Source organism: Dendronephthya gigantea, unplaced genomic scaffold, assembly GCF_004324835.1.
Source record: "Dendronephthya gigantea isolate DGI-Jeju-01 unplaced genomic scaffold, DenGig_1.0 000085F, whole genome shotgun sequence".
In the NCBI taxonomy this organism is placed as follows: Eukaryota; Metazoa; Cnidaria; class Anthozoa; order Malacalcyonacea; family Nephtheidae; genus Dendronephthya; species Dendronephthya gigantea.
Genome location: NW_021163095.1, coordinates 94195 through 121869, shown reverse-complemented (window position 1 = coordinate 121869; position 27675 = coordinate 94195). Strand labels below are relative to the sequence as shown.

Below are 27675 nucleotides of genomic sequence, written 5' to 3'. Positions count from 1 at the left end.
GCAAAATCCTCAAAGCCAAAATGCCATGGCATTGAAAAGGCAGCGACCATATCACCGGAATCCTGTGTATTAAGCTTATAAAAAGCTTAGTACATCTTATATAAGCTGTATCCATGCCGATTTTGTTTGTCTGGAAAATATAGTTTAAGTATCTATGAACCCGTTCATTCCCCGAAGTAGACACTTTGCTGGAATTTGACTTAAACAACCATTAGTTATGTGCACTTTGATCAGGCATTATAATACGGAATTTTTACAAGGACACACATTGTCTTTAGGTTCAATAATCACTTAGTCTTAGAAATTACAACGTGAAATTACAACGCAAGCATATAAAAAAGAGCATAGCCATGCAAAGCACGGTCTGTCAGTCTCTAGCCTTTTTTAATATATAGTATATTCAATAATGTCAATTTTATAATAGAAACAATAATTATTTTAAATAGTCAAATTAAAATTATATTAGACATTTTTGTCCATGAGGCATGATTTTTAACTACACACTTTTCCATTTACAAGGACACATTCGCCTTTTACAAGGACACAAAGTGTGTCAAAAACACGCGTATTATAATGCCTGACTTTGATGTTATGTATAGCATTCTTGCTTCGTTGCCTCTTTATTGAGAATACAACTTCCATTCCACATAACAACAATTGGAAACTGTCAATTGGAAAGCATAGTTGTTGGGTCGCACAATGGCGAATACTGCCACGATCATTAGGAGCACGAAAAAATAAACCGTACGCTTCTAATTTCATCTGCATGGAAATCTGTTTAAATAACCCTTTCCATTTACAACAGTTATCTATGATTAAACCAGCCCGATTTGTGAGAAGGAACGGTACATATACTGAAGATGGTATTGCCGAGACAACTGATGGATGATATGCTGGAATTTGGTAATTGCTCGGACATGTATAAGTGTGGGAAACCAATACCAAAGAGTCGCTACAGTCGTATATTCGGGGATGATATGCGCTTGAGACCACGTATTATCTGCATACATTCCCGATCGCCGTAAACTGCAAACTAAACTAGAAACCAAACAGAAAGGACATCGAAGAAGATCACTCATTTCGGGATAGTGACGAAGAATATCCCAAATCAATATTGCAGACTACGTAAAGCATTCTATCAACTGACAGTCTGACAGTCGAGTGCATGCTTATTAATTTCTGCTGACCTGGCTTCTAAAAGCCTTATTGCTTTCTTGATTTTTTCTTTTTCAACTGGATATATGAATACATTCACATATAATGTATTTCAAAATAAATCCAAAGAAAATGCCCCACTTTAAACGTACCATGACTGCATATGAGATATTGTACTAATAAATGAACTGTACTAATACGTCTGAAAAAATATTTCAGTCTGGATTAGGCAAGTTTTACTAGATTTTAGTGGTATAATTTCGTGTTTATACATATTACAAATTAAGTGCATCTAGTTGCAATTCCAGACGAAACTTTTTTAGCAATCACATTGATATATCCCAAGATAAAATTAACCGCAACGTAAAAGTTATTTGAACTTTTTTTCACAGAAAAATATCTTGCATTTGGATAATTTTTCTCCGAACACTTTCCTTAAGACGAGGCAGCAATTTATTGAAAACTTCTTAATTGAGAATCTCCTTCCTGTTTATTAGATAGATGAGATAGATAGATGATTTTGGTTTATTGACCAATAAGATCAGTGGATCAAGAAACAAATTCAAATTTGACGAGTGAATATGAAATGCCCGGTGTAAGCTTCAATTGCCGCGACCGTAAACATGCATTCTCCAACAATTCATATATAATCTAGATCTATTGAAAAGCACAAACTGATGCCAATAAATTATGATGAAAAAAACAGTAAAATGAAGGCACTAATACCAAAAAGAATAAGCATGCATAATACAGTAAAGAAAGGCATGGGACCGCCATCGTGCTTCTGCAAACTCATCACCTGAAAAAAAAATGAAAACGTTATTCAAGCATATTTCTGACCTCCCCTACCCTTCTTCATCCAAAGAACTGGTTTTAACGACGTATGCACGAAAAAAGTGATAAAACCAATCTCAACCACGCAGCCTCGTACCTATATCTATTAGGGTTTCCATTCCCAAATAACACACCTTTTGATGTGAACTGGGCTAACCTGGTCAACAGAGTCTTTTTATACGTCACACGCGAGTCTAGAGCCTGCTGTTGTAGTAAAGAAAAATGGATTATGACTATATGCACACGGTTACGTTTTCGAGCGTTTTCACGTTCGTTTTCATACGAAAACCATAGAAATTGAAACTAATTTAACACATTATGTATAGTTTTCCTTGGGTCGCGTGAAAACGCTCGAACGACGCTAATTAACGGGTTAGCCCAGCTCATGCATATATATAAACAGTTAATCTTATGTCTAAGCAACATCTATCTGCTTTAATTTTAAAGGAGGCAGCATTTGTCTCATTTGCAATCTATGACTTGTTTCGATATATTTTTTAAAAATAATATGCGTGTAAATAAAATACGCGCGTTCTGATTGGTCGAGAAGCCTGTTTCTATATACTCGAAATAACGTGGAAAAACTTGCCTTAAGCCGGTTTTCCACTAGCGATATTTTTCGCGCGAAGCGACATTTTACTTTTGTTTCAGAGCTCTCAACTGCAACCATCTGGAACAAATTGCTCAAATACAAAGGAATAAAGTCGCTTCGCGCGAAAAATATCGCTAGTGAAAAACCGGCTTTACGGGCTCGTTTTCCCAAACTCCCACGCGTGTTATTATAACTCTATAACTCTATAGAAACACGGCTAACAAACATTAGACTAAAAACATAAAACCTGTAACCGGTTGAATGTTGTGCAAAAACTCTTATTTAAAATATTTTTGTAAAGATGCCAACTAGCGTCGGCATATTCCTATACTAAAGCTATAAACATTGTTGGCACATCTTAGTTTAGTTTTAAAAAGCCGAAGTTCAAATAAGAAGACAAAAGACGAAAATCACACCGGAAACCGCCTTTGATGACATTTACATTGGTATAGCCTATACATTGAATAAATGTTTTAGCATTTCAACCAAAATCAATAAGAATAAATATTAAGAGGATATACAAAGTGAAGAAGTAACTTCACCATGCAATGCAATTGATCCATGCATGACTGAGTTTCAAAAGCTAAGTGCGGGTATAAGGACCGAAAGTAGTTCGCGCTACTGATTTTATTTTGCCAAAATATAACGAGCCATTAACCCAACTCTTGATTTTAGACAAAGGCATACTATCACAAGAAGGCTATTGTTACATATTCACTGCTCCATTACTATGTTAAGCCCAATGGAGTGGTGCGTATAAAAGCATGCACAATCGAATCAAATTTCATGTAGAACAAATTATTTTAACACGTTTTCTTTCGTCAAACATATAATATATGATATAGATTAATTTGTAATGGTCTTCCTTTTTTGAAACACCCTGTACAGGGTATAAAACGACGCAACACTAAATATTCATGAATATATTCTATTGAATCACAAAGTCAAAAGATCAATTATTCTTGAATATTCATTTTCGTTTTTTTATGATGCACCCTGTATATTGCTGTAAATCGTCGGCTATTTACAAATTTTGTAATCTTAGTCCAAAAAGAGACATTTCAGTTTAATTGTATTTCAATAACTCAGTGTAGTTTCTGTTATACTTAGTGTATAGAACAGTGAAACATTTCGAAAAAAGAGCAATTGAAGATCTAAAGACTAAACCGAAATCTTCACACATTGATAGTAAATTGATACTCCTTTTAACGTGTATGTTTCCTAAAATTCCCATTCGAACATTCCCGGAAATTAGGATTCAAGTAACTTCATTCAGTAATATAGGGCATTTCAGTGGAATTATCGTTCACACTAATATCAAAATATCAAAGTCGTAAAAGAAATGTAACCGACATACTATATTATCCAGGTTTCTGCTGAATGCATCAAAGGAGAAGTTACCAATAACATGGTCACGCCCTTTTTCCCCAAGCGCTTTAGCTAAATCTAACTTCTCCATGACAGTTTGCATAGCGTCAGAGAATGCTTTTTTGTTTGGTTCGCACAAGAACCCGGTTCCTCCGTGAATAACAGTCTCTAGAGGGCCTCCTGTGTTGACGGCAATCACAGGACGGCGCATGTACATTGCTTCAATAGGAACAATACCAAAGTGTTCGTTTGTCGGGGTGTAAATTAGGCACAAGCACCGTACAAACAGCGTTAACTTCTCCTGATCGCTGAATGATCTGATAAATGTCACATGGTCGGTGAGGTTGTTTTCTTTGGAGAAATTGACCAGCTCAATAAAATGCTCTTTATTCTCTGCAATACGCTCGTCATAACCACCTGTGAATTGACAATAGAGAAAGCTGTACGGATGAATATTCCCTATAGTTTTACATTTAGTTTAATAGGGAAATTGTTAATTAATTTCTTGAACGTTTTGTATATGCACGGACTAAAATTATTCAAAGACATGGGTGCGTGTATGAAATTCATTATTTAGAATTAATATATGTATAATATTCTTGTATGTTTGCATGGTGACATCAATAAGTAAATTAGCTTGTAGGTACACCACGTATAAGTATTTAATACTGCAAACCCGGGCCTTTATCAGTGCAATTACCTGAAAACAAAATTACACGTCACTTAAACCATTTAATCATTAGAGACCTTTAGTTTGACGGCAAACGCCAAACCGATAACAAAGTTTGTGTTTTAACTCCTGTATCTTTAAGTGTGCGACAATTTCGCTAAATTACAAACGTTCTGCATAGAACTTGATGTTCATGCAGCAGTAATGTGAGAAAGCAATTGGCTATTCCTGATGTATTTAGAAAAGCAGCAAATTCAGCTTTGCCGTATGTGTCTCACGTTCGCCGTATAAAATTTAATGCCTGAACGGCTAAGGGTGTTTGCAGTCAATTTGCTGCTTTTCTAAATACATCAGCAATAGCTTATTGCTTTCTCACATTACTGCTGAACATCACAAGTTTTATGCAGAACGTTTGTAATTTAGCAAAATTGCCACTGTAACATTGTTTTCATGTTATGGCTACGCAAACTATAATCTCATCCCCCCGTATCAGATGACAAGTTTTGTGCAACCGGGGATCTCGTTCTTTGAGACATGAAGTGTCCGCACCTCTGGTGCCGATGGACATACAACTGTCTGAACATATTGCAAACATTTAATATATTCTATCATATGTATTTATCAATTTCAATTTTACCAACCTAGCCCTTTTATTTCTCGGCTTATTAATTGCACTGATGAAGGCCGAAAGCTTTGCAGTATTTAATATACTTACGTGGTGTACCTACAAGCTAAATTACATGTATACTCATACGTATATAGCGATTTTATATATACTTTTTCAAGGTGGTGTAGTTCGTTCAAGGTTGCCAGCAACTCCGGCTCGTGCGAAATCTGCCTATATATAGTCATAGAGTGGAAGACAGACTTTACTGCATGGCCTTGTCCATCGGATCCATTGGATATAGAATGTCTATTAGACATTTTGCCTATTGTATCGCCGAACGGAAAAATCACCACAAGCTACTGATCGGCATTTTCGATCAACAAAGCTATATGAAGTTTCTCCGCGATGAGAACCCATGCATGTGGGTATAAGAATGCTAATGATGCTGTTTTGGTGATCCAATGGACGGACATTTCACTTGAATCACTTCTCAGATGGATCTGTACGAAATTGCCACGTATCCTATATTGCATTAAGGCCTGTTTTCCACTTCAACCGTATCGTAGCGTAACGTAGCGTATTTCTTTGTTTCCGATGTATTCAACCAGAACTAATGACTTTAAAACAATAAGATACGCTACGTTTCGCTACGATTGAAGTGGAAAACGGCCTTAATTTTTTCGCAACTTGTATATATATATATATATATATATATATATATATATATATATATATATATATATATATATATATATATATATATATATATATATATATACCCAAAATCTAATTAGAATTGCATATGTTGTGTAATATGATTGAAATCCCATGCAAATGTAATCATATGCAATTCTATCTGCGGCCAACGTTTTTGCAAATGGGTGTATATATATATAAATATATATATATATATATATATATATATATATATATATATATATATATATATATATATATATATATATATATATATATACCAGGTGGCGCAAAAAAATGTTTCCCCTCTTAGACTTATCGTAATTGAAAAACTAATACAGATATCTTATTCAAATAAAGTTGGTTGAATGCAGTAATGTCTAACTTAATTTTTTATATATGACTTGAACATTTTTGTACAATATTGGTCGAGATCGAGCCGTTTAAAATAAAGGTGCAGCTTTTGACGAAGCGAATGACATGACCAAATATCGCGACTCGACTTATTTTCAACATCCACGACAGGCGTTTTTTAAAGCGCTTTTTTTTTCATGTATATTGTCTTTGCATGTTTAAAGATTCTTAGATTAAGGTATTCCAAGTATCTTTTAAGTGTATTTGATGTTAAAATAATACTGTTCATCGTTCGAACAAATTGGGTCCCTAAGGAGTTGCAATGCACAAGGGAACGAAAGGAAAGGAGCTTGCCCGCTTTGTTATAAGTTTGGATTTGTTTGGAATACGCGAGGACTAATAATGCAAGAGAAGTTTAATTTACGTCGATGGCAAAATCATTGGAATAATATTCCATCTCCGAGCATAAAAACAGTGAGGATTTGCCAGACGAAGCTAATCAATATTTGTTCTTACTGTTGCGTGCTGTTTTCATTCTATGCTGTTTTCAAAACATTTTTTGCTTCTCCCAGAAACGCTACTTTGAGTTTAAACGCCTATATCTTGGCTAATATTGTATAGAAATTTACAAGGCTAAAAATAAAATTTAAGTTAAACGCCACAAGTTCACAAATTTCTGCACCATCAAAGCTTCCCATGGTCATTACCATCATCCATGGTTTTGAGGAATTGAATAAAACAGATTTACGGGCGTGTTTGATAATTGAGATCTGTTCGTCAGTGATGTTAACGATTGTTTTAGCTCAAGCAATGGATTTATCAAAGAGTTCTTCGCTGATTGAAGGGTAGTAGTCGACGATATCAAAGGAAACGAAATTGTATTCTGATTTGTGTTCGATATTTTTGAACCAGTCAATCACAGATTGGGAGTTTCTACATTGATTTACTTTAATGGTTGATCGGATTTCCTGATTGATGGTGTCTAGAATGACTTTGCTGACTTTTCCGAGCTCGCTTTTTGCTGGATTTATTAATCGGCATTTGGGGTTCGATTCAAAGTTTTCTTTATGGTCTTTCAGGGTAATATAGGCTTCCGTTTCAGCCATAACATCGATTCGGTTGCTAATGTTCAGTTTAGAGGAAATTTCGCGTAGTTCACTGTTGATATCATCTGTTATCTCGCTGTATGATAGTTTATAGGATTTTGTTATATTCTCGGTTAACACCTTATTGTATTCATTGGGTGAAATTTCGTAGATGTTCTTTGTTTTGTCGGCGAATACGTATACGTTTTTTGAGGATTTGATGTTTCTTAAATCTTTTTCTATCGTGTTGAGGAATGGTTCGTTGACTTTTCGGAAGGATATGTTTTGAACCAGCTTCACCAGATCATCTTCAAAGGGTCTTAACTCACTCACGGCTGGAGCATTTTTATTTGATGGTAGATCGTAAAAGTTCTTGTCCGTTATTTTCTCACCTTTCAAGAAAGAATGTGCTCTCCATCGTATTCTTTGTGCGACACTTTCCACTTTATGTATCAACGTTCTTCGACACTGATTTTGCGTCGGCAATCCGATGTTCTTTAACGAGTAGTTGAACCGTATCTTATTCATTTAACGAATTATAATTTATTCTCGTTACGAAGAGTGCACAACTGTTTCCAGGTGCTTTTTAATAGAAATTATAATGTAGTATTGTCGTCCGATCAAGAACGGAAAGTGCTCACTACAAGGCAATTTTGTAGAGCATTTAATTTAATGTTTTCATTACAATTTTTTAAAATGAATAAGTTGCTACTCCACGTTTCATGCAACAAGCTATCATCAGGCATTAATTTATACGGTTAAGATGTAGTAATGTAGTCGGTTCAATTACTCATTAAAGAACATCGGATTGCCGACGCAAAATCAACAATCCCCTGAAGCAAAGTAATTACACCTCCAAACTACATTTTTCAACCCAAGAAACCAAACCTTCAACCGAAAGCCAGTCCAAACGTAAACGAGCCAGAAAGGTCATTTGGTTCAACCCGCCGTATAGTATAAGACCGTACAAACCAATGTCGCTCGGGAGTTCTTGAAGTTGATTGACAAACATTTTCCCAAATCGTCACCCCTCCATAAGATCTTAAACAGAAACACCGTCAAAGTTAGCTATAGCTGTATGAACAACATTAAAAGCGTCATATCAAAACACAATAAGCGCGTGTTGAAAGAAAATCATTCCCAACAACCCAACAACGCTAACAAAAATAAAAACCTATGTAACTGCAGGAACATGAACGAGTGCCCACTAAACAATATGTGCTTGACGAAAGATCTAGTTTACAAAGCCGAAGTGGAAACCGAAGACTCCAAGGATACCAAAACGTACATTGGTATGACAGCGACAACATTTAAGAAAGATACAGAAATCACAATAATAATAATAATAATAATTTTCCATTTATATAGCGCGCATGTCCTAAAAAGTCCAAGGCGCTTTACAAGTATAAAAATAACTAAGATGCTAAATAGGTTAGCTATATAATAGCATGCATTTACTACCATTTACAAGGTTATAAAATATTAAAATGTACAGAACTATGTATAACGGAACTAAAAACTATAAAGTCTTATTATTATCCAGGAAAATTTTAAAAAGATATGTTTTTAAATTCTTTTTAAAAGATGATACAGTGGATGACTTGCGTAGATCATAAGGCAATCTATTCCAAAGTTTCGGTGCACAAACAGAAAACGATCTGTCACCATAGGTTTTATAGTTGGAAGGAGGCACGAATAGAAGTTCATTTGAAACAAAACGCAGAGATCGACTTGATTTTCTGTATTCCAAACAGCAAGACAGATAAGGTGGGCAGAATCCATTCAACAGTTTAAACAATGAGGAGGATTTTGAAAACAATACGATAATGTATAGGGAGCCAGTGTAGTTGGATCAGGACTGGTGTAATATGATCGTATTTACGAGACATTGTAACAACTCGAGCAGCTGAGTTTTGGACTGATTGTAACTTCGAAATTAGACGTTTATAGGTAGACCATACAGGAGGGAGTTACAGTAATCCAACTTTGCTGTTATTAAGGCATGGATTATAATATAATCTCAACTGAGTCTTTCGTCAAATATTTCCGGATTCTTGAAACGTTCCGCAAATGAAAGAACGATGATTTGCAAATTTGTTTGATATGCTCATCAAAAGAGAATGTTTCATCTAGCATAACACCAAGACTAGTAGCAGTAGCAACATAGGGAATCAATTCATCTCCAAATTTGATTTGATCAAGTAGAGGGCGAGGACGAAACTTAGAGTGCACAACAAGCGAGAGTGTTTCATCTTCATTCAGTTTTAATCCATTGAAGAGGATCCATTTGCGTATATCAGCTATGCAGTTCTCAATACGTGTCTTCGCAGAATCGGCATGACTATCAGCTTCAAAAGACACATATAGTTGAGTATCATCAGCAAATATGTGATATTTAAGATGATGACGTTTAATAATATCTGCTATAGGAGCTGTATACAACAAATAGAGAACGGGTCCAAGGAATGAGCCTTGCGGAACTCCAGTTTTCAAATCACGAGTAGAGGAAAATGTTCCATTGATATTTACAAATTGACGGCGGGAAGATAAATAAGATCTAAACCAGAGGAGAACAGTCCCAGTGATTCCGAAACGATTTTCCAGTCTAGACAGTAAGATATCATGACTTATGGTGTCGAATGCAGCCGATAAATCAAGAAGAACCAAGATAACCGGCTCTTTCCTGTCCAATGACTGCAAGATATCATTCTGCACCCGTAGTAGAGCCGTCTCTGTGCTGTGAAATGCCTTATAGAAGGATTGGAAAGCTTCATGCAAATTGTTTTGTGTGAGGTATTCATTAAGTTGAACGAACACTGCTTTTTCAATCACCTTCGACAAAAATTTGAGATTGGAAACAGGCCGGAAGTTAGAAAATATTTCATAGTCAGCAGTGATCTTCTTTAGTAGTGGATTTAACATTGCAACCTTCAAGAGCTCCGGCATTGTCCCATTTTCCAATGAGAGATTTATTATCCTAGTATATACAGGAAGTAAGGTTTGATAACATTCTTTCAACACTGCCACCGGAATGGGATCAAGTAGGCAGGATTTCATCTTAGAATGGATCAAAAGTTCCCTGACGTCTAAGACCGTTAGTTGTTTAAACGCACAAAATGAGGACATGGGCTTCTCGTCAACAACACAAGGTGGATTAAGAGCACTTCTTGCATGACATATTTCAACTTGAATTTTTTCAATTTTAGCAGTAAAGTAGTCCGCAAAAGAATTTGCCAGACTTTGATCGTTAAAAGCTTTTGGATATCTTAGATATTTTTCGGAGGCAATCTATTTACTGTTTTGAATAATAATTTGGAATTGGTGGCATTTTCCGTTATCAATTTGTTGTAATATGCTTGCTTAGACTCATAAATCAATTTGTTAACAGCTTTACATTGATTAACATAAGCTGTCCTATCACTCAGAGTTTTAGACAAGAGCCATTTTCTTTCAAGTTGTCGACGAAGCCTTTTTCCTTCAGTAATCTATAATCGTACCATGGTGCCTTCGGACGAATGGTAATCGTGCGTTGCTTTATGGGTGCATGCTTTTCCTGAAGATAGTGTAAGACTTCCTCATACTGATTACAAATAGATAATATGTCATTCGTGTCATTCAAGAGATTTGATTCATGAATATCTGCATTAAAAGCATTAAAATTAACACCTTTAAGTTTGCGGCAAGTAATTTTCTTTCTCTGACACGGTGGTCTGGACATATCCAAACAGAAACTAATTGCCGAGTGATCAGATATTTCCTGATCATAAACGTACAGATCACTAAGAAATGAATCATCAATATCAGTTCTAACCAAGACCAAATCCAACAAATGTCCACGTATATGCGTCGCTTGGTTCACTAGTTGCTTACAGTTGAACTCAATCACATCTAGAAATTGTTTTGCTTGAATGTCGTTTTGATCATCAATACGGAAATTGAAATAGATCCTCCAAGAAGTAAAAATTCCGAAGCGGATAAAACAATCTCTTCGAGAAAACTTGAGAATTCCTCATAAAACAAATTGACTGTCAAACCATTATTTGACGAAGGCGGTGGACGATAAATAACAAGGACTCTGATGGACTTCGTACTCACAAAGGAAATATCCAGGCATTCAAATGATCTAAATTCTTTGTTATCTGAAGAATTACTAATGCAAATACTTTCTTTGTATGGGAAACCCACACCACCCCCGCAGCCTGTGGTTCTTGGTTTATGGACAAATTTATATCCTCTGGGACATAACTCGCGAATAATTAGTTCATCACCAGATTTATGAAGCCAAGTTTCAGTTATAGCCATTATATCAACGTCGTGTTCAACAACAAAGTCCTTGATAATCAAAGTCTTTTTACAGATTGATCTTGCGTTAAGTGTAGCAAACTTTATAGGATGCTTAATACAAGATGTAGAAACATTGACCACTGGAAGATTATTCAAATTTCGAGTCCCCAATCGAGTCCACGATTGTTGACAACACTACGCCTACGCTTGTCTGCTTGAAGCGACCGATTTACAGTTATTCGCGTAGGAATCTCATGAAGGATTGGTCCAGGATTGATTGAAATATCCTTAAAAATCGTTATATCCGTAGGAGGATCATGCCCAGGGATAGCCAAAGTTATTTGTCCATGTTTAGTCCAACATGAGATCACAGTTGATGTTCGATTAAACCCCGACATTGCCAAATTCAGCCGCATAGGTTTCACACCAACTATACAAACTCACATTCAAATCTGTCAACAGCAATAACCATGTCATCGCGATTATAATCTGCATACACATTCTCGTCATTTACAGCATAGAATACTGTGTTAAATACTTTAAATCTCCCAACAAACAGCAGAAAAATCACAACATTTGACAGAGCACGAAAATCCATGCCTCTCGATCAATAGATGTTCCTGTCACTGGGGTCATTCCACTAGAGGTCATTCCACGACATACGAAGAGCAAACGAAACTTTTTAAGCATGATTGGAGATTGAAGATAAAAGGAAAAACAATATAATATTAAGTGGTCCATCGTATCCGTAGCAAATTCAATCAAGGCTGGAGGAAAACCCTGTAATTTATGTTTAGAAGAGAAATTGCAAATGCTACGTAATTGTAATTCTAAGTCGATCTTAAACAAAAAAAGTGAACTTTTCACGAGATGTGTGCACGTGCGCAAGTTCCACGCTGGACAGTTTAAACGAACACGCGTGAGCAAATATAGCGCGAGTAGTAATACGTGACATCTTAACCGTATAAATTAGTTGCCTGATGATTGCTTGTTGCATGAAACTTGAAGTAGCAACTTATTCATTTTAAAAAATTGTAATGAAAACATTAAATTAAATGCTCTACAAAATTGTCTTGTATTGAGCACTTTCCGAGTACATTATAATTCGATGATAATTCGATGATATATATATATATATATATATATATATATATATATATATATATATATATATATATATATATATATATATAAGTATAATCTTGTATATATATATAAGTATAATCTTGTTGTTCGAAAAGACAAAAGAGTGCTCAATACTATAAGATGTTATAGTAGAGCGAATTAAGTAGATGAAATTAAGTCTTAAAATGAATTTATTTAGCTATCGCTACTCTGAGTTTCACGATTATCTCGATCTTCAGGCGATTAAATTCAGTTCGTTGGATTGCGTGATTAACGGTCGGCTCACGCGCACTGTTAATGTTTGCGCGTGCGTTTGAAATTTCCAGCATAAAATTTATCGCGATGGCGGCATTTAGCATATAGTTCTGATCTTTTGTTTAAAAGTATATGCTCATCAGCTTTCATTAGGCAAAGTTTTTCTTCAATGCAGAGATTACAACGCTTTCCACCAGGTTCGTGAGGATAAGCATGACGCAGAATTGACCACTTCAACTCGAACTCCGTATTGTCTCTTTTCAATCCCCAGATATACTTTGAGAGCTCCGTCTCCTTTTCATACTTCTCGTTGTTAATCGACTTCTTGTGGTTACGGAATCTTTCTTTGAACGAATTTGCAGTCATTCCAATATATTCCTTAATTTGCCCGTCGACTGATGCCACCCTTGCCTTATACACAATGCTTTTAGTTAAGCAGTTCTTATTCAAAGGGCATTCTTTCGGATTTCTACAGTTGCAATTATCTTGAGTTGGAGCGACTATGGGTTTGGATAAAACTTGCTTGTTATGGCGAGATATTAAACTTTTAACGTTGGGCATGCAGCTATAGCTAACTTTTACTGTATTTCAGTTGAATAATTTGTGCAAAGGAGTTGTAGAGGGGAAGTGTTTATCGATAAGTTGTAGGAATATCCGAGCGATGTTTGTTTTCACTGATTTGCTAAATGGGGGGTTAAACCAGATGACGTTTCTTTGACGCTTACGTTTCGTGGATGGTGGAGAGGGCGGACAGCTGGACGAATATTGAAGGGGAACGTTGTAATTGCTCAACCCAAGTGCGTTTTCGTAGAAAGGTTTACATTCATCAAAGGATTGCTTGTCGGAAGAAAGTGCTGAGATACGTTTGTTGATGGATTTGGGAATTTGCTTTATGATTGATGGTGGATGGTTTGATCGGCTGTTGAGATACAATGGTTCGTTGTTTGGTTTCCTGTAGGGTGTGTATTTCCCATTGGTTAAATTCAGTGTAATGTCCAAAAAGTTGACAACTTGATGGTTAACTTCGGCCGTTATTTTTAGACCAAATTGCTGGAACATGTCATGCAGGATCTTCCTTGCATTGTCTGCACTCCTGCCGTTTACGCCTTTGATTACTGCAAGGCCATCGTCTCGGTAAAGCCCAACATATTCTTTGCCGAATTCATCCGCAAGTCTGTTTAGGACAAATAGACCAATCAACTCACAAATCTCGGCACCATCATAACTGCCCATGGTTACATCAAACAATGAATCGTTGCTTCGTTTTCTCCAAGCGTTACCGTTGTGGAATAAGAGGGATTTACGAGCGTGTTTGATTATAGAGATATCTTTGCCTGGGATGGAAATAAAGGATTGGGCCCAAACAATTGCTTGGTTGAGAAGATCTTCAGTGATAGAAGGGTAAAATTCAACTATGTCAAAAGACAAAAAGGTGTAGTTGGACTTATCTTCGATATTCTGGAACCAGTTGATGACAGATTTAGAATTTTTCCATTGGTTGACTTTTGTCGCACCTCTAATTTTTGAGTTGATGTTGTCTAGGATGACTTTGCTAATTTTTCCTAGTTCACTTTTAGATGGATTTATAAGTCGGCATTTCATGCTGGATGGAAAGTTTGGTTTGTGATCTTTAATTGTGATAAAGGCGTCGTGTTCAGCCATGGTATCGATGCGGTTTCCGATGGACAGATCATTAGTAATATCTCTAAGTTCTTCATTAATACTGTCTGCTTCGTGAAGTAAAAGAAATGAAGGAATTTGAGGACGATCTTATTGGGTTAGTGTCGAATATCAGGTTCCGGAATGTGAATGAATCATTTCTTAATCGAGTTAATGATGATATTAAGAAAGTTAATTCGTCCAACAACGTATTTTTATTCGCTGACAAGACAACAAACGTTTATGAAACAGACCCAAAAACCTATAAGAAACTGTTGACCGAAAATGTTACGAAATCGTACAAAATCGATTGTTCTAACGAAGCAGACAGTATTAATGAAGAACTTAGAGATATTACTAATGATCTGTCCATCGGAAACCGCATCGATACCATGGCTGAACACGACGCCTTTATCACAATTAAAGATCACAAACCAAACTTTCCATCCAGCATGAAATGCCGACTTATAAATCCATCTAAAAGTGAACTAGGAAAAATTAGCAAAGTCATCCTAGACAACATCAACTCAAAAATTAGAGGTGCGACAAAAGTCAACCAATGGAAAAATTCTAAATCTGTCATCAACTGGTTCCAGAATATCGAAGATAAGTCCAACTACACCTTTTTGTCTTTTGACATAGTTGAATTTTACCCTTCTATCACTGAAGATCTTCTCAACCAAGCAATTGTTTGGGCCCAATCCTTTATTTCCATCCCAGGCAAAGATATCTCTATAATCAAACACGCTCGTAAATCCCTCTTATTCCACAACGGTAACGCTTGGAGAAAACGAAGCAACGATTCATTGTTTGATGTAACCATGGGCAGTTATGATGGTGCCGAGATTTGTGAGTTGATTGGTCTATTTGTCCTAAACAGACTTGCGGATGAATTCGGCAAATAATATTTGGGCTTTACCGAGACGATGGCCTTGCAGTAATCAAAGGCGTAAACGGCAGGAGTGCAGACAATGCAAGGAAGATCCTGCATGACATGTTCCAGCAATTTGGTCTAAAAATAACGGCCGAAGTTAACCATCAAGTTGTCAACTTTTTGGACATTACACTGAATTTAACCAATGGGAAATACACACCCTACAGGAAACCAAACAACGAACCATTGTATCTCAACAGCCGATCAAACCATCCACCATCAATCATAAAGCAAATTCCCAAATCCATCAACAAACGTATCTCAGCACTTTCTTCCGACAAGCAATCCTTTGATGAATGTAAACCTTTCTACGAAAACGCACTTGGGTTGAGCAATTACAACGTTCCCCTTCAATATTCGTCCAGCTGTCCGCCCTCTCCACCATCCACGAAACGTAAGCGTCAAAGAAACGTCATCTGGTTTAACCCCCCATTTAGCAAATCAGTGAAAACAAACATCGCTCGGATATTCCTACAACTTATCGATAAACACTTCCCCTCTACAACTCCTTTGCACAAATTATTCAACCGAAATACAGTAAAAGTTAGCTATAGCTGCATGCCCAACGTTAAAAGTTTAATATCTCGCCATAACAAGCAAGTTTTATCCAAACCCATAGTCGCTCCAACTCAAGATAATTGCAACTGTAGAAATCCGAAAGAATGCCCTTTGAATAAGAACTGCTTAACTAAAAGCATTGTGTATAAGGCAAGGGTGGCATCAGTCGACGGGCAAATTAAGGAAATATTGGAATGACTGCAAATTCGTTCAAAGAAAGATTCCGTAACCACAAGAAGTCGATTAACAACGAGAAGTATGAAAAGGAGACGGAGCTCTCAAAGTATATCTGGGGATTGAAAAGAGACAATACGGAGTTCGAGTTGAAGTGGTCAATTCTGCGTCATGCTTATCCTCACGAACCTGGTGGAAAGCGTTGTAATCTCTGCATTGAAGAAAAACTTTGCCTAATGAAAGCTGATGAGCATATACTTTTAAACAAAAGATCAGAACTATATGCTAAATGCCGCCATCGCGATAAATTTTATGCTGGAAATTTCAAACGCACGCGCAAACATTAACAGTGCGCGTGAGCCGACCGTTAATCACGCAATCCAACGAACTGAATTTAATCGCCTGAAGATCGAGATAATCGTGAAACTCAGAGTAGCGATAGCTAAATAAATTCATTTTAAGACTTAATTTCATCTACTATATATATATATATATATATATATATATATATATATATATATATATATATATATATATATATAAATATATACAGCCGCTGTCATTAATGTTGTCCAAATCAGGTATTATCGAGTTAAGAAAAGCTCGCAAAACACTCGCCTTCGGCTCGTGTTTCGCGCGCTTTTCTTAACTCTCGCAACATTCCCGCGTGTTTGGATCAGGCCATCCAAACACGGAAACCATTAAGTAATTGTTTTATAAAATAACAAACCATAATAAATTTGTTTTTAAATTACCGCGAAATTTCCGTGTTTGGATGGCCTGATCCAAACACGGGCTTCAACCAATCAGAACACGCGTTATATACATGTTATTTTATAAATCAATATACCTGTCATGTGACTTATTGGTATGCACCAACTCGAGTGTGCTTGCTATGTAAATGTATCTGCTATGCGGGTGCTTCATACATTTACATAGCAAGCACACTCGAGCTGGTGCATACCAATAAGTCACATGACAGGTATATTGATATACTTGATTTGGACAACATTAATGACAGCGGCATGACATATATATATATATATTATAATATATATATATATATATATATATATATATATATAATATATATAAATATATAATATATATATATATATATATATATATATATATATATATATATATATATATATATATACACACAATACAATTGAAGATAAAGAAGTTAAAAACCGTTCGCTCGGTTACTCGAGTTTCACGCCTTTAAAAAGCGATCATCAGACTAACATTCCTTATATTTACAAAGCATTTATACCTAGAAAACATCCTTAAAATATTTACATAAGGCCAACAATTAAGTTGAATGCAAATTGCATAAGAGTTGAATAAAAAATAAAAATTGAATAAAAATTAGCATAAAAATTTGTTTTTGTGCCTACATGATGAAATTAGTTCTGACTTTTTGTTTAATAAATTGTTGTTGAGCATGACTGTTTGTGGAGCCCAGACTTGCGACGCGTAACAGATGGTACGAAGTCACTGATGGTTCGAAGACATCGAACGAGTTCAACGTCGAGCGACCAAGTTTATTTTATCTCTCCCGTTTAGAACCCCAATCAGCTACAAAGACGGCCTCTTAAAAACCGGACTCCTACCACTAACATACTGGCACGAATATTTGGACCTCCTCCACCTATTCAAACACCTTCAGAACTCCACCGATCCCAATATCTCTGTCAAACAACCTGGTCGTGCTACGAGAAGCAATCCAGCTGAAAATCCTAACCTTATCAACTTGAACATCCCTAAAGCGAACACTCTAACATTCCAAAACAGCTACCACTGCAGAACTCCAAGAATATTCAACTCTCTACCAACTCATCTTCGTAACTCTCAACTATCTGTTCACCGATTCAAAACTGGACTTCTGTCACATTATAGACACCTAACCGAACATATATATGACGTAGACACTCCTCAAACTTTTAAAACAGTATGTATTAAATGTCATCTGTGTCGTTCATTATTAAGTCTTAGTGTTAAACTGTGTTGTTAAGTCACTATTTGTATAGTTCAATTCTAATAATTGTTGTAGTGACTTGTATCGTCTGTATTCTGCTCAGGCTAAAACCTTACGTCGTGTCCATCAGCTCGAAATGGAGGAGCTCACCCTGCAACAACGAAAGAAAGAGTTACAGCTGAGCGGAGAAATAGCCGCTGCCGAAGCTGAAAGAGACGTGTACGAGCAAGCCGAGGTCCAAGAGCTTAAGCAATCCGACCCTTCCCTGCTATTAGACGCTCGTACCGGAAGGTCAAAGAATCCCTTCGCAACCGAACCCACAGTGGACAATCAACATCAAAGTATGGAAAATACCCCCAAGATCAATTCGAGGCAGGACTTCGCCAGCAACTTAACATCTACTCCACACGACGGATCGTTCCGACGAATTGTTGAAATACAAGACCAACAAAGCAACGCTCTCCAACAACTTATCCGCCAACAGCAACAGGGTGTCTTGGCTTTGACTCTGCCCCAACCAAGTATGCCAGTCTTCAGCGGAAACCCTGTCGACTATTGCGATTTCATCCGCTCCTTCGAGCATCAGATCGAGTCGAAAACCACAAGCCCAAGAGCACGACTCTACTACCTTGTTCAAAACACTAGCGGTTCTGTACAGGAACTCATGAAAAGCTGTTTTTCGATGAAAGAGGACGAAGGATAGGCAGAAGCTAGAAAACGCCTCAAAGAACGTTATGGAAAGGAGTACCGGATCGCCGCTGCCCACCTTCAACGGCTGGTCGACGGTCCATCAATCAAGAGCGAAGACACGAACGCCCTTCAGCAATTCTCGATACAACTAACCAGTTGCACAAACACGCTGGAGAAGATTGGATACCTACATAAGCTAAATAACTCGGAAAATCTGAGAAGGATAGTCGAACGCCTACCCTACGCGATGAGAGTCAAATGGCGAGACACAGTAGATCGGATCGTTGAAATAGAAGAGCGCGATGTCACAATAAAGGACATTAACAAATTTGTAACTGCCAAGGCAAGAGCTGCAAATCATCCAGTCTTCGGAAAGATCGCCATAGAGAAACCCAAACCGCTTAAGCAGAATCAGAGGACATCACAATATGGAAAAGCTACAGGCTTCGCAACCCAATCAACCTCACAATCACCCAAATGTCCACAGTGTGGCTCCAAACATTGGCTGTCTCGCTGTGATAAGTTTAAAAAACAGTCTCTAAAAGAGAGAAGTTCGTCCGGGAAAAGAAACTTTGTATTAACTGCCTGTCAACTGGTCACTTCGTCCGCTCGTGCGAGAAAGAAAGTTTTTGTAAAGTTGATGGATGTGTCGGCAAGCATTCAACCTTTCTTCACCCGAAATTGTAACAACCCCTGAACACCAAGAAAATTGACTCCAAGCAGGAAGAGAAAATTCCGGAGGATCGTCGCTCTGAAGATAATCATTCCGAAACACAAGGTAACAACGCCAACAATGGTTACGTCAAGTCTAAGCCCGGTGGTAGTTCTCCAATCACAGGACTCGCAATCGTACCTATCGAAATGAAAGCTAAAGGAAGCTCGAAGACGGTAAAAACTTACGCGTTCCTCGATTCAGGCTCGAATACCACCTTCTGCACCGAAAAATTGCTTGAAGAACTCGAGATCCACGGTACAAAGACGAAGCTGTCATTGACGACGATGCAAGCCGAAAATGTTCCGGAAGAATGTACAATGGTTAGCCTGGAGATCTCGGACCTCGCGGGCAATTCTGAAGTCAACCTCCCTACGGTGTATTCAAGGCCGAACTTGCCAATTCCGAAAAAGGCCATTGGAAGAGTAAATTCAATCGATGCAGACATTGGACCGTGGAAAAACTACCCACCAGACCTACCTCACAATAAAACCCAAGCCGAACATCGCTTACAATTGCTGAAAAAACGACTAAACAACAATCCCGAACTTCTTCGGAAATACCGAGATTTCATGGATAAACTATTCGAGAAAGACTACGCGAGCGAAGCAATCAACAACGAAGAAGGATCGTTAGGTACGCGCTGGTACCTCCACATCATCCTGTCTTCCATCCACAAAAACCAGATAAAGTCAGAGTTGTTTTCGACTGTTCTGCGAAATACGGCAACACTCCCTTAACGACCGGCTCTTACAGGGGCCGGACCTAACCAACTCACTCGTCGGGGTGTTAACACGGTTCCGCAAAGAACCCATTGCGTTCATGTCCGACATCGAAGAAATGTTTCATCAAGTCCGCGTTCGACCAAGCGACAGAGATGCTCTACGATTTCTGTGGTGGCCGAACGGCAATCTCGAGAACCCTCCCGAAGAGTATCAAATGAACGTCCATTTGTTCGGCGGTACTTCTAGCCAAGTTGTGCGAATTACGCACTGAAGAAAACGGCGATGGACAATGCATCGAACTTCCACGACAAAACCATCGAGACCGTCAAACGCAATTTTTATGTCGACGATTGTTTGAAATCAGTTCGCGACGAAGAAGAAGCAATCAAACTTTCGAAGGAATTACGCGAATTATTATCACTAGGAGGATTTAATCTCACGACGAAGTGGTGTCCAATTCTCGAAAGGTTATTGAATCCTTGCCGGAAGCAGAAAGAGCAGCTCAAGTCAAAGATTTGGATTTCGACAAGATTCCAATAGAAAGAGCGCTAGGCGTCAGGTGGAACGTGTCTTCAGCACGTTCGGTTCGCAATCGTGATTAAGGATCGACCGGCAACAAGAAGAGGAATACTTTCGATCGTCAGTTCTATTTACGACCCCTCGGATTCGTTGCTCCTTATATTCTCTCGGCAAAATTGATCTTACAAGAACTTTGTCGATTAAAGCTCGACTGGGACGATAAGATTCCTGATGAAATCTTAAACACTGGCAAGCATGCTACACGATCTACCTCAACTTGAAAATTTAGCTGTCGAACGTTGCTTCAAACCAGCTACAATGAATGAGATCAAATCACACAACTTCACCACGATGCCTCGCAGCAAGGTTACGGAGCTGTGTCCTATATTCGCATCGAAGACATATCGGGAAATGTCAAATGTTTGTTCGTGATGGGAAAATCCCGACTTGCGCCTATGAAGCCAGTAACGATACCCCGAATGGAGTTATCAGCGGCTGTAGTGTCTACGAAGCTCGACAAGATGTCAAGAAATGAATTGAGCTTGCCTACCGATCAATCTTTCTTTTTGACTGACAGCACTTGCGTTTTGCGCTACATTGAAAACACGACCAAGCGATTTCAGACGTTTGTCGCAAATCGAATAGCGACAATACATGATGCATCGACCCCCAAGCAATAGAATTACGTGGACACTCGTTCAAATCCTGCGGATGACACATCAAGAGGCGTGCCGGCAGACTCTCTTCTGCGATGGATCAAGGGTCCGATTTCCTTACTAAGCCACCCGGAGAATGGCCAAAGAGACCTGAAGATCTGGGATCAACCACGACGGTCCTAGACGACGACCCCGAAATAAAGCACGGTTCGTTTGTTTGCGCTGCTAGTATAGCGCACGTTTCTAAGAAACAGTTTACGGATCAACTAATTGAAAGGTTTTCATCGGGGAGCAGATTAAGAAGAGTATTCGCCCTTATACTACGCTATATAAGAAATCTGCGTTCGCGTACCCAATCTCAACAGAAAGATCGGGGAGAATTCCTACCATCAGCAGATATCCCACCAATCAGTTTGACAGATCAATGCCGAACGTGAAGTTTTGAAACTCGTACAGCAGGGCTGCTTTGAGGAAGAGTTTCGACATCTTCAAAGTAAAAGATACAACAACTCGGTTAGCAATGCTAGCAGTATTGCAAAACTCGACCCTATCCTAGTCGACGCCCTCATTCTAGTCGGAGGTCGCATCCAACGAGCACAGATCAGCGATGACGCTCGTCACCCAATTACCCTTCCTAAAACCCACCACGTAGTCACCCTAATCACCAAATATTACCACCACGTCTCTGGTCACTCTGGCATAGAATACACGTTATCTTTGATAAGAGAGCGATTTTGGATAATCAAAGCACGGGCTACAGTTCGAAAGATATTGAATGCGTGTGTTAGCTGCAGAAAAAGACAGTCTCCTGTCGTCGAACAAAAGATGGCAGGCCTCCCGGCAGATCGCGTAACTTACGGAAAACCCCCATTTTCCTTTACTGGCGTATATTGCTTCGGCCCGTTCTCTGTACGCCGTGGAAGAACGAGTGCGAAACGATATGGTATTATCTTCACCTGTTTAACAACTCGAGCAATCCATGTAGAAGTAGCAAATTCTTTGGATACGGAATCCTTCATAAATGCTTTACGAAGATTCATCGCAAGACGGGGCCAACCTGAGGAAATGCGGTCGGACAACGGAGGTAATTTCGTAAAAGGCGAAAAAGAACTTCGGCAAGAAATCGAAAAATGGAACCAAAATCAAATCCATGACTTCCTCGTGCAACGTAGCATTAAATGGACATTTAATCCACCTGCAGGCTCACACCACGGCGGGGTGTGGGAGCGATGTATAAGAACAGTTCGAAAGGTAATGAGAGCTATTACCAAGGAACAGTTACTCGATGACGAAGGCCTCAACACATTGATGTGCGAGGTCGAAGCTATTGTCAATGGACGGCCATTGACAAAGTTGTCAGATGACCCCAACGATCTGAAACCTCTAACCCCCAACCATCTCCTATTGCTCCGAAGCGGAACAAATTTACTACCTGGAAATTTCTCAAAGGACGACTGCTGCAGCACGAGGCGATGGCGACAAGTACAGTATCTGGCTAATGTATTTTGGAGGCGATGGATTAGAGAGTATTTACCATCATTGCAAGAACGGCAGAAATGGCTTAAGAAACGACGGAATCTAGAAGTTGGTGATATTGTCTTAATCCTCGATGAGAAAATTCCACGCTGCAGCTGGCCAATGGGACGCGTCCTTGACGTCTACACCAACCGTCGGGATGGTCTCGTGCGTTCTGTGAAAGTGAAGACAAGCTTATCGGTGTTGGTTCGACCAGTGGACAAGATTATCTTCCTGGAATCTGAAATTGCTCCAACAGACGATAAGTAGAAAATAATTAAGATTTAATAGACGGCGATAGCCAGGAGCAATATATACAAATATACACATATTAGATTAAATGCTAGTTTAGATTTATCATAAAGTTTCGAACCCATATAATTTTTAGGTAAAGGCTTCAATATCGCCTTTAAGGGGCCGAAATGTTGGTTTCGAAACGGACGGTCTTTCAAGTTGTTATTTTGTAAAAGACCTTCTGGCAAAAACAAGTTGTTATTTTCCGTTTCAGCGCAAAGATTTACATCAAATGCGTAAATTTGGTTAGCAAATGCGGTTGCCTTGCCTAGCCACACTATGTATCGACAACCCTCTCCACCAACTGTTAAACCGATCGAACATGAAGGTCAGTTACAGCTGTATGAGCAATATGGCAAATATTAAGAGCCATAATACAAAGATCCAACGTGAAACACGCGACGCCAACGACGAGTCCCCAGCTAATAAGTGCTAATTGCCGTGTCAAATCCGATTGCCCGATTAATGGAGAATGTAAGACCAGTAATATAGTATACGAGGCAACAGTAACAGCCGAAGATCAAACCACAAGAAACTATATTGGTATGACAGAGCACACTTTCAAAAAAAGAAGAAATACGCAACAAAAACATCGCTGTCGAAGTACCTCTGGAAATTAAAGAAATCAGGAATAAAGTATTCAATCAAGTGGTCAGTTATACAGCGAGACCGTGCTTACCGTGGTGGATCAAGACAATGCAACCTCTGCCTGGCGGAGAAACTTTGCATTTTAAATGCCGACAAGCGTTTCTTATTGAACAAAAAGTCAGAACTAATTTCATCATGTAGGCACAAAAACAAATTCAACTCTTATGCAATTTGCATTCAACTTAATTGTTGGCCTTATGTAAATACTTTAAGGATGTTTTCTAGGTATAAATGCTTTGTAAATATAAGGAATATTAGTCTGATGATCGCTTTTTACAGGGGTGACACTCGAGTAACCAAGCGAATGGTTTTTAACTTTTTTATCTTCAATTGTATTGTGTGTATATATATATATATATATATATATATATATATATATATATATATATATATATATATATATATATATATATATATAAGATTGTAATTTGTTGATTTATTTGCTCTACTATTGTATTGGTATTGAGCACTCTGATTCACTACGCACAGATCCAAATTTGTATAATATATAATATATATATAATATATAACATAATATATATATATATATATATATATATATATATATATACAGATACATAAAGCTGGGCTCTCATGTGCTTTTGAACAAGGCTCCTTTTCAAGGAAAACTGCATGCATGCCCGTCTATACGTGTCTTTATTCGTCTCTTAATTTTGAATGGACGAATATGAGATTCCTATATTTTAGGGACCCAGCGGTGGTAAACTTATTCATATTATTAAACACAGGCTATATTGGGAAGGACAAACGATTTACTGTTAAAATTCTAATACCCTACAACTGAACTATACGCGGTGTGACTTTTTTTCTCAGACCCATTCCACGGGGAATAAATTCAAACTGCAATAAGTAACTCCAAAAATAGAGAAAATTGGGCCGGTTGTTCAAAAGCCGGTTAGCTTAACCCAGGGTTAACTCCAATTTGCACGTCTATCTTTTTTAATTACTCGTTTATGAAGTTGAACATGTTTTTTCACAAATATTTTGAGGACTAATAGAAGTCTTATTTTGTAAAGACTTGAAACAAACAGCGGTGTAGAAGCATATAAACCAAAACAGCGAAGTAAAATTTAACCCAGGGTTAGCGCTAACCTGGCTTTGAACAACCGACCCATTTTTTTTCCAAATAAGCAGACGTTCCATACCTGCCATAACCAAGTGATTTTTTTCCATTTTTCCAACGATATTTTATCTTTTAAGATCGCGAAGGCTTCCAGTGCCAATTGCAGATTCTTTTTTCTTTCAAAACGATTTATTGATAGAAAAATATGCTTGGCAGTTGCTGGAACTCCTTCTATATTGTCCTCCGAATCAATTCCTTGGTTGTATGCTTTGAAATTTAATGAAGGATACAGAACTCTTGGATTCGTATTTGTCAAAGATGTGAATGTTCTGAAGAAGGTTCGTGCTGTAAAGTTACTGTTAACAAGTATGCAATTTGCCATGCCTATAATGAAAAAAATTAATCTATTAGACAAATGACGGTGATTATAATTAGTATGGTAGCAGATGTCATAACAATGATTCAATAAGAAGTGATTTGAAGATATTTTAAACCCCATTAGCCTGTATTTGCATTTGTATAAATACATGTTTCATCATATTGATGTGGATCACTTTGTTCAGCGCTGACAGCGCAGGATGAAATTTCACATCCAAATATAAATGCTGAATGATTAAAGTTTTAGAATCAATTTCAGAATGAGAATTAGAAAAAGAAAGCTGTATAATATAAATATATTACACAGAAATTATATAAAAAATATCATACTAAATTATCATTCTTAATATCATACCAAAAATGATTGTCAAAAATCTGATCCAAATGGTCTATCAGACAATTTATCTTATCTGATTAACCATTGAAAACTGTACCATAGTATTCAATGGTTAGGTTGAACCATGCAACCGAAGATGAATTCCAACCATCTTTTTTAGAATTTTGTATCTGCGAAACGCAGATATATTGTCATCTCAAACATACCATATGTTAACACATAACCATTCAGCGATGGGTTTATATAATTAGCCAATCAGCGATTAGTTTATAATGCGCTCACACCACAACCTAGTTTAGTATAAAAGTTTTTCTGAACATGGAACTTATTCTCATGAGGTAAATAGTCAATCCCTTCGGAGATCAAAACAATTTTGCTGTCCAAACTAGATTGTTGTGAGCAGATACACATAGGCTTAGCATACCTATTTTTTTTATTAATGTTTTAATCAAGTCCCAACTTAGATAATAAAGATTAGTGAACCTAGCTGTTATGCCAAGCATTAAGAGGAAACATTTGCTCTGTCACTGCTTGTTCCAAGATCAGGCCCTTCAAACATGGAAACCACAACATAATGGATAAAAGACCAATTAACTTACAATCTAGGTACGTACACCTTACTTATAATCTAAATCACTACAGCTAAAAAGAGCATACCAAAATTAGTATAATTGCCAAAATGTCAAGTATTACAAAAAATACAGCCATGCAAAGTAGCCAATTTTGTATACTTTTTAACTGTCGTAGGCCGGAATCGTTTAACTAATTTAGTCACACACTTCCTGCCTAGTAAAAAAGTAAACAAAATTGCCAAATTAACATGGCTATATTTTCTGTACTTTTTGCTGCCAAACTTGGTAATTTTACTAAATTAGGATGCACATTTCGTAAATTTCTGTGAGGTCATTCTGTATGTCTGTCCTCTTTTAGATCATGGCTCTCGACCAATGAATTTGCTTGAATTCTTAACATTATTATATAAATACCAGTACATGTTATTTTATTACAGATCTATCACATTGTTGTTTGACAGGCGTGGTATCTTGCCATGATACATATTGACAAGGATGTCCTAATTATAGGATAACAACAATACTTGTATTCAATCTTTTGGAATGTTCAGCCTTGCGACAAGTTGCATGACTGAACAAGATGCCCCACAATTGGCGGCATTTTAAGATGAAAATACCTCTGACTCCCTAAATGTTGCTCAGCCAGGACTGCCAGGGTGACCTATATACGTACATTTGAGTGACTTGACAGTTTACATGTTTGTAGTACCTGCCTAGTCCCTCCAGGCTCAGTCCTGCAAAACACCATACCTGTAGTTTTTTCTTCAAGCCAATCCAACGGGGCACGGTATAATTTCTTCGCAAAACTTTGTCTTTTTGTCAAAAGCTGATCAGGAAAGTGGCAGTAAAACACAATTTTCGCCTTCGACAGTTTAAGCACTGGGATACACGCCGATATTTGGTCGCAAAATACAACATCCGCCTGATATTTGGAAAACATAACCAAATAGAAAGCGACATAGATCATCCGTATATATGCAAACAATGCATAAAAATATCCAAAAAGATGACGAGGCAACCAATCGCCAATACAAGTCACAGGAATTGAGCCGTCTTTCGTCTCGTGAAAACAGTGAGATGGATCATAATGAGCGGTGAATATATGCACTTTGTGACTGCGGGTTTTTAAAGCTAAAGCAGCATCGACAACAAGTCTTTCCGCTCCTCCAATTCCCAAATCAGGATGAACAAAAGCAACGACAACCATTTTGCCT

The 27675-nt window shown here is 37.7% G+C and overlaps 1 protein-coding gene across 1 annotated transcript; it reads right to left on the bottom strand.

Annotated features, from left to right (window-relative positions):
• Positions 1-1843: 1843 nt before the first annotated feature.
• Positions 1844-27675, bottom strand: LOC114533068 (alpha-1,3/1,6-mannosyltransferase ALG2-like). Its single transcript, XM_028554654.1, is given in 5 exon segments — positions 1844-1954; positions 3939-4366; positions 25257-25274; positions 25277-25558; positions 27212-27675. Coding segments are annotated over 5 exon segments (1296 nt in total). The 5' UTR covers positions 27669-27675.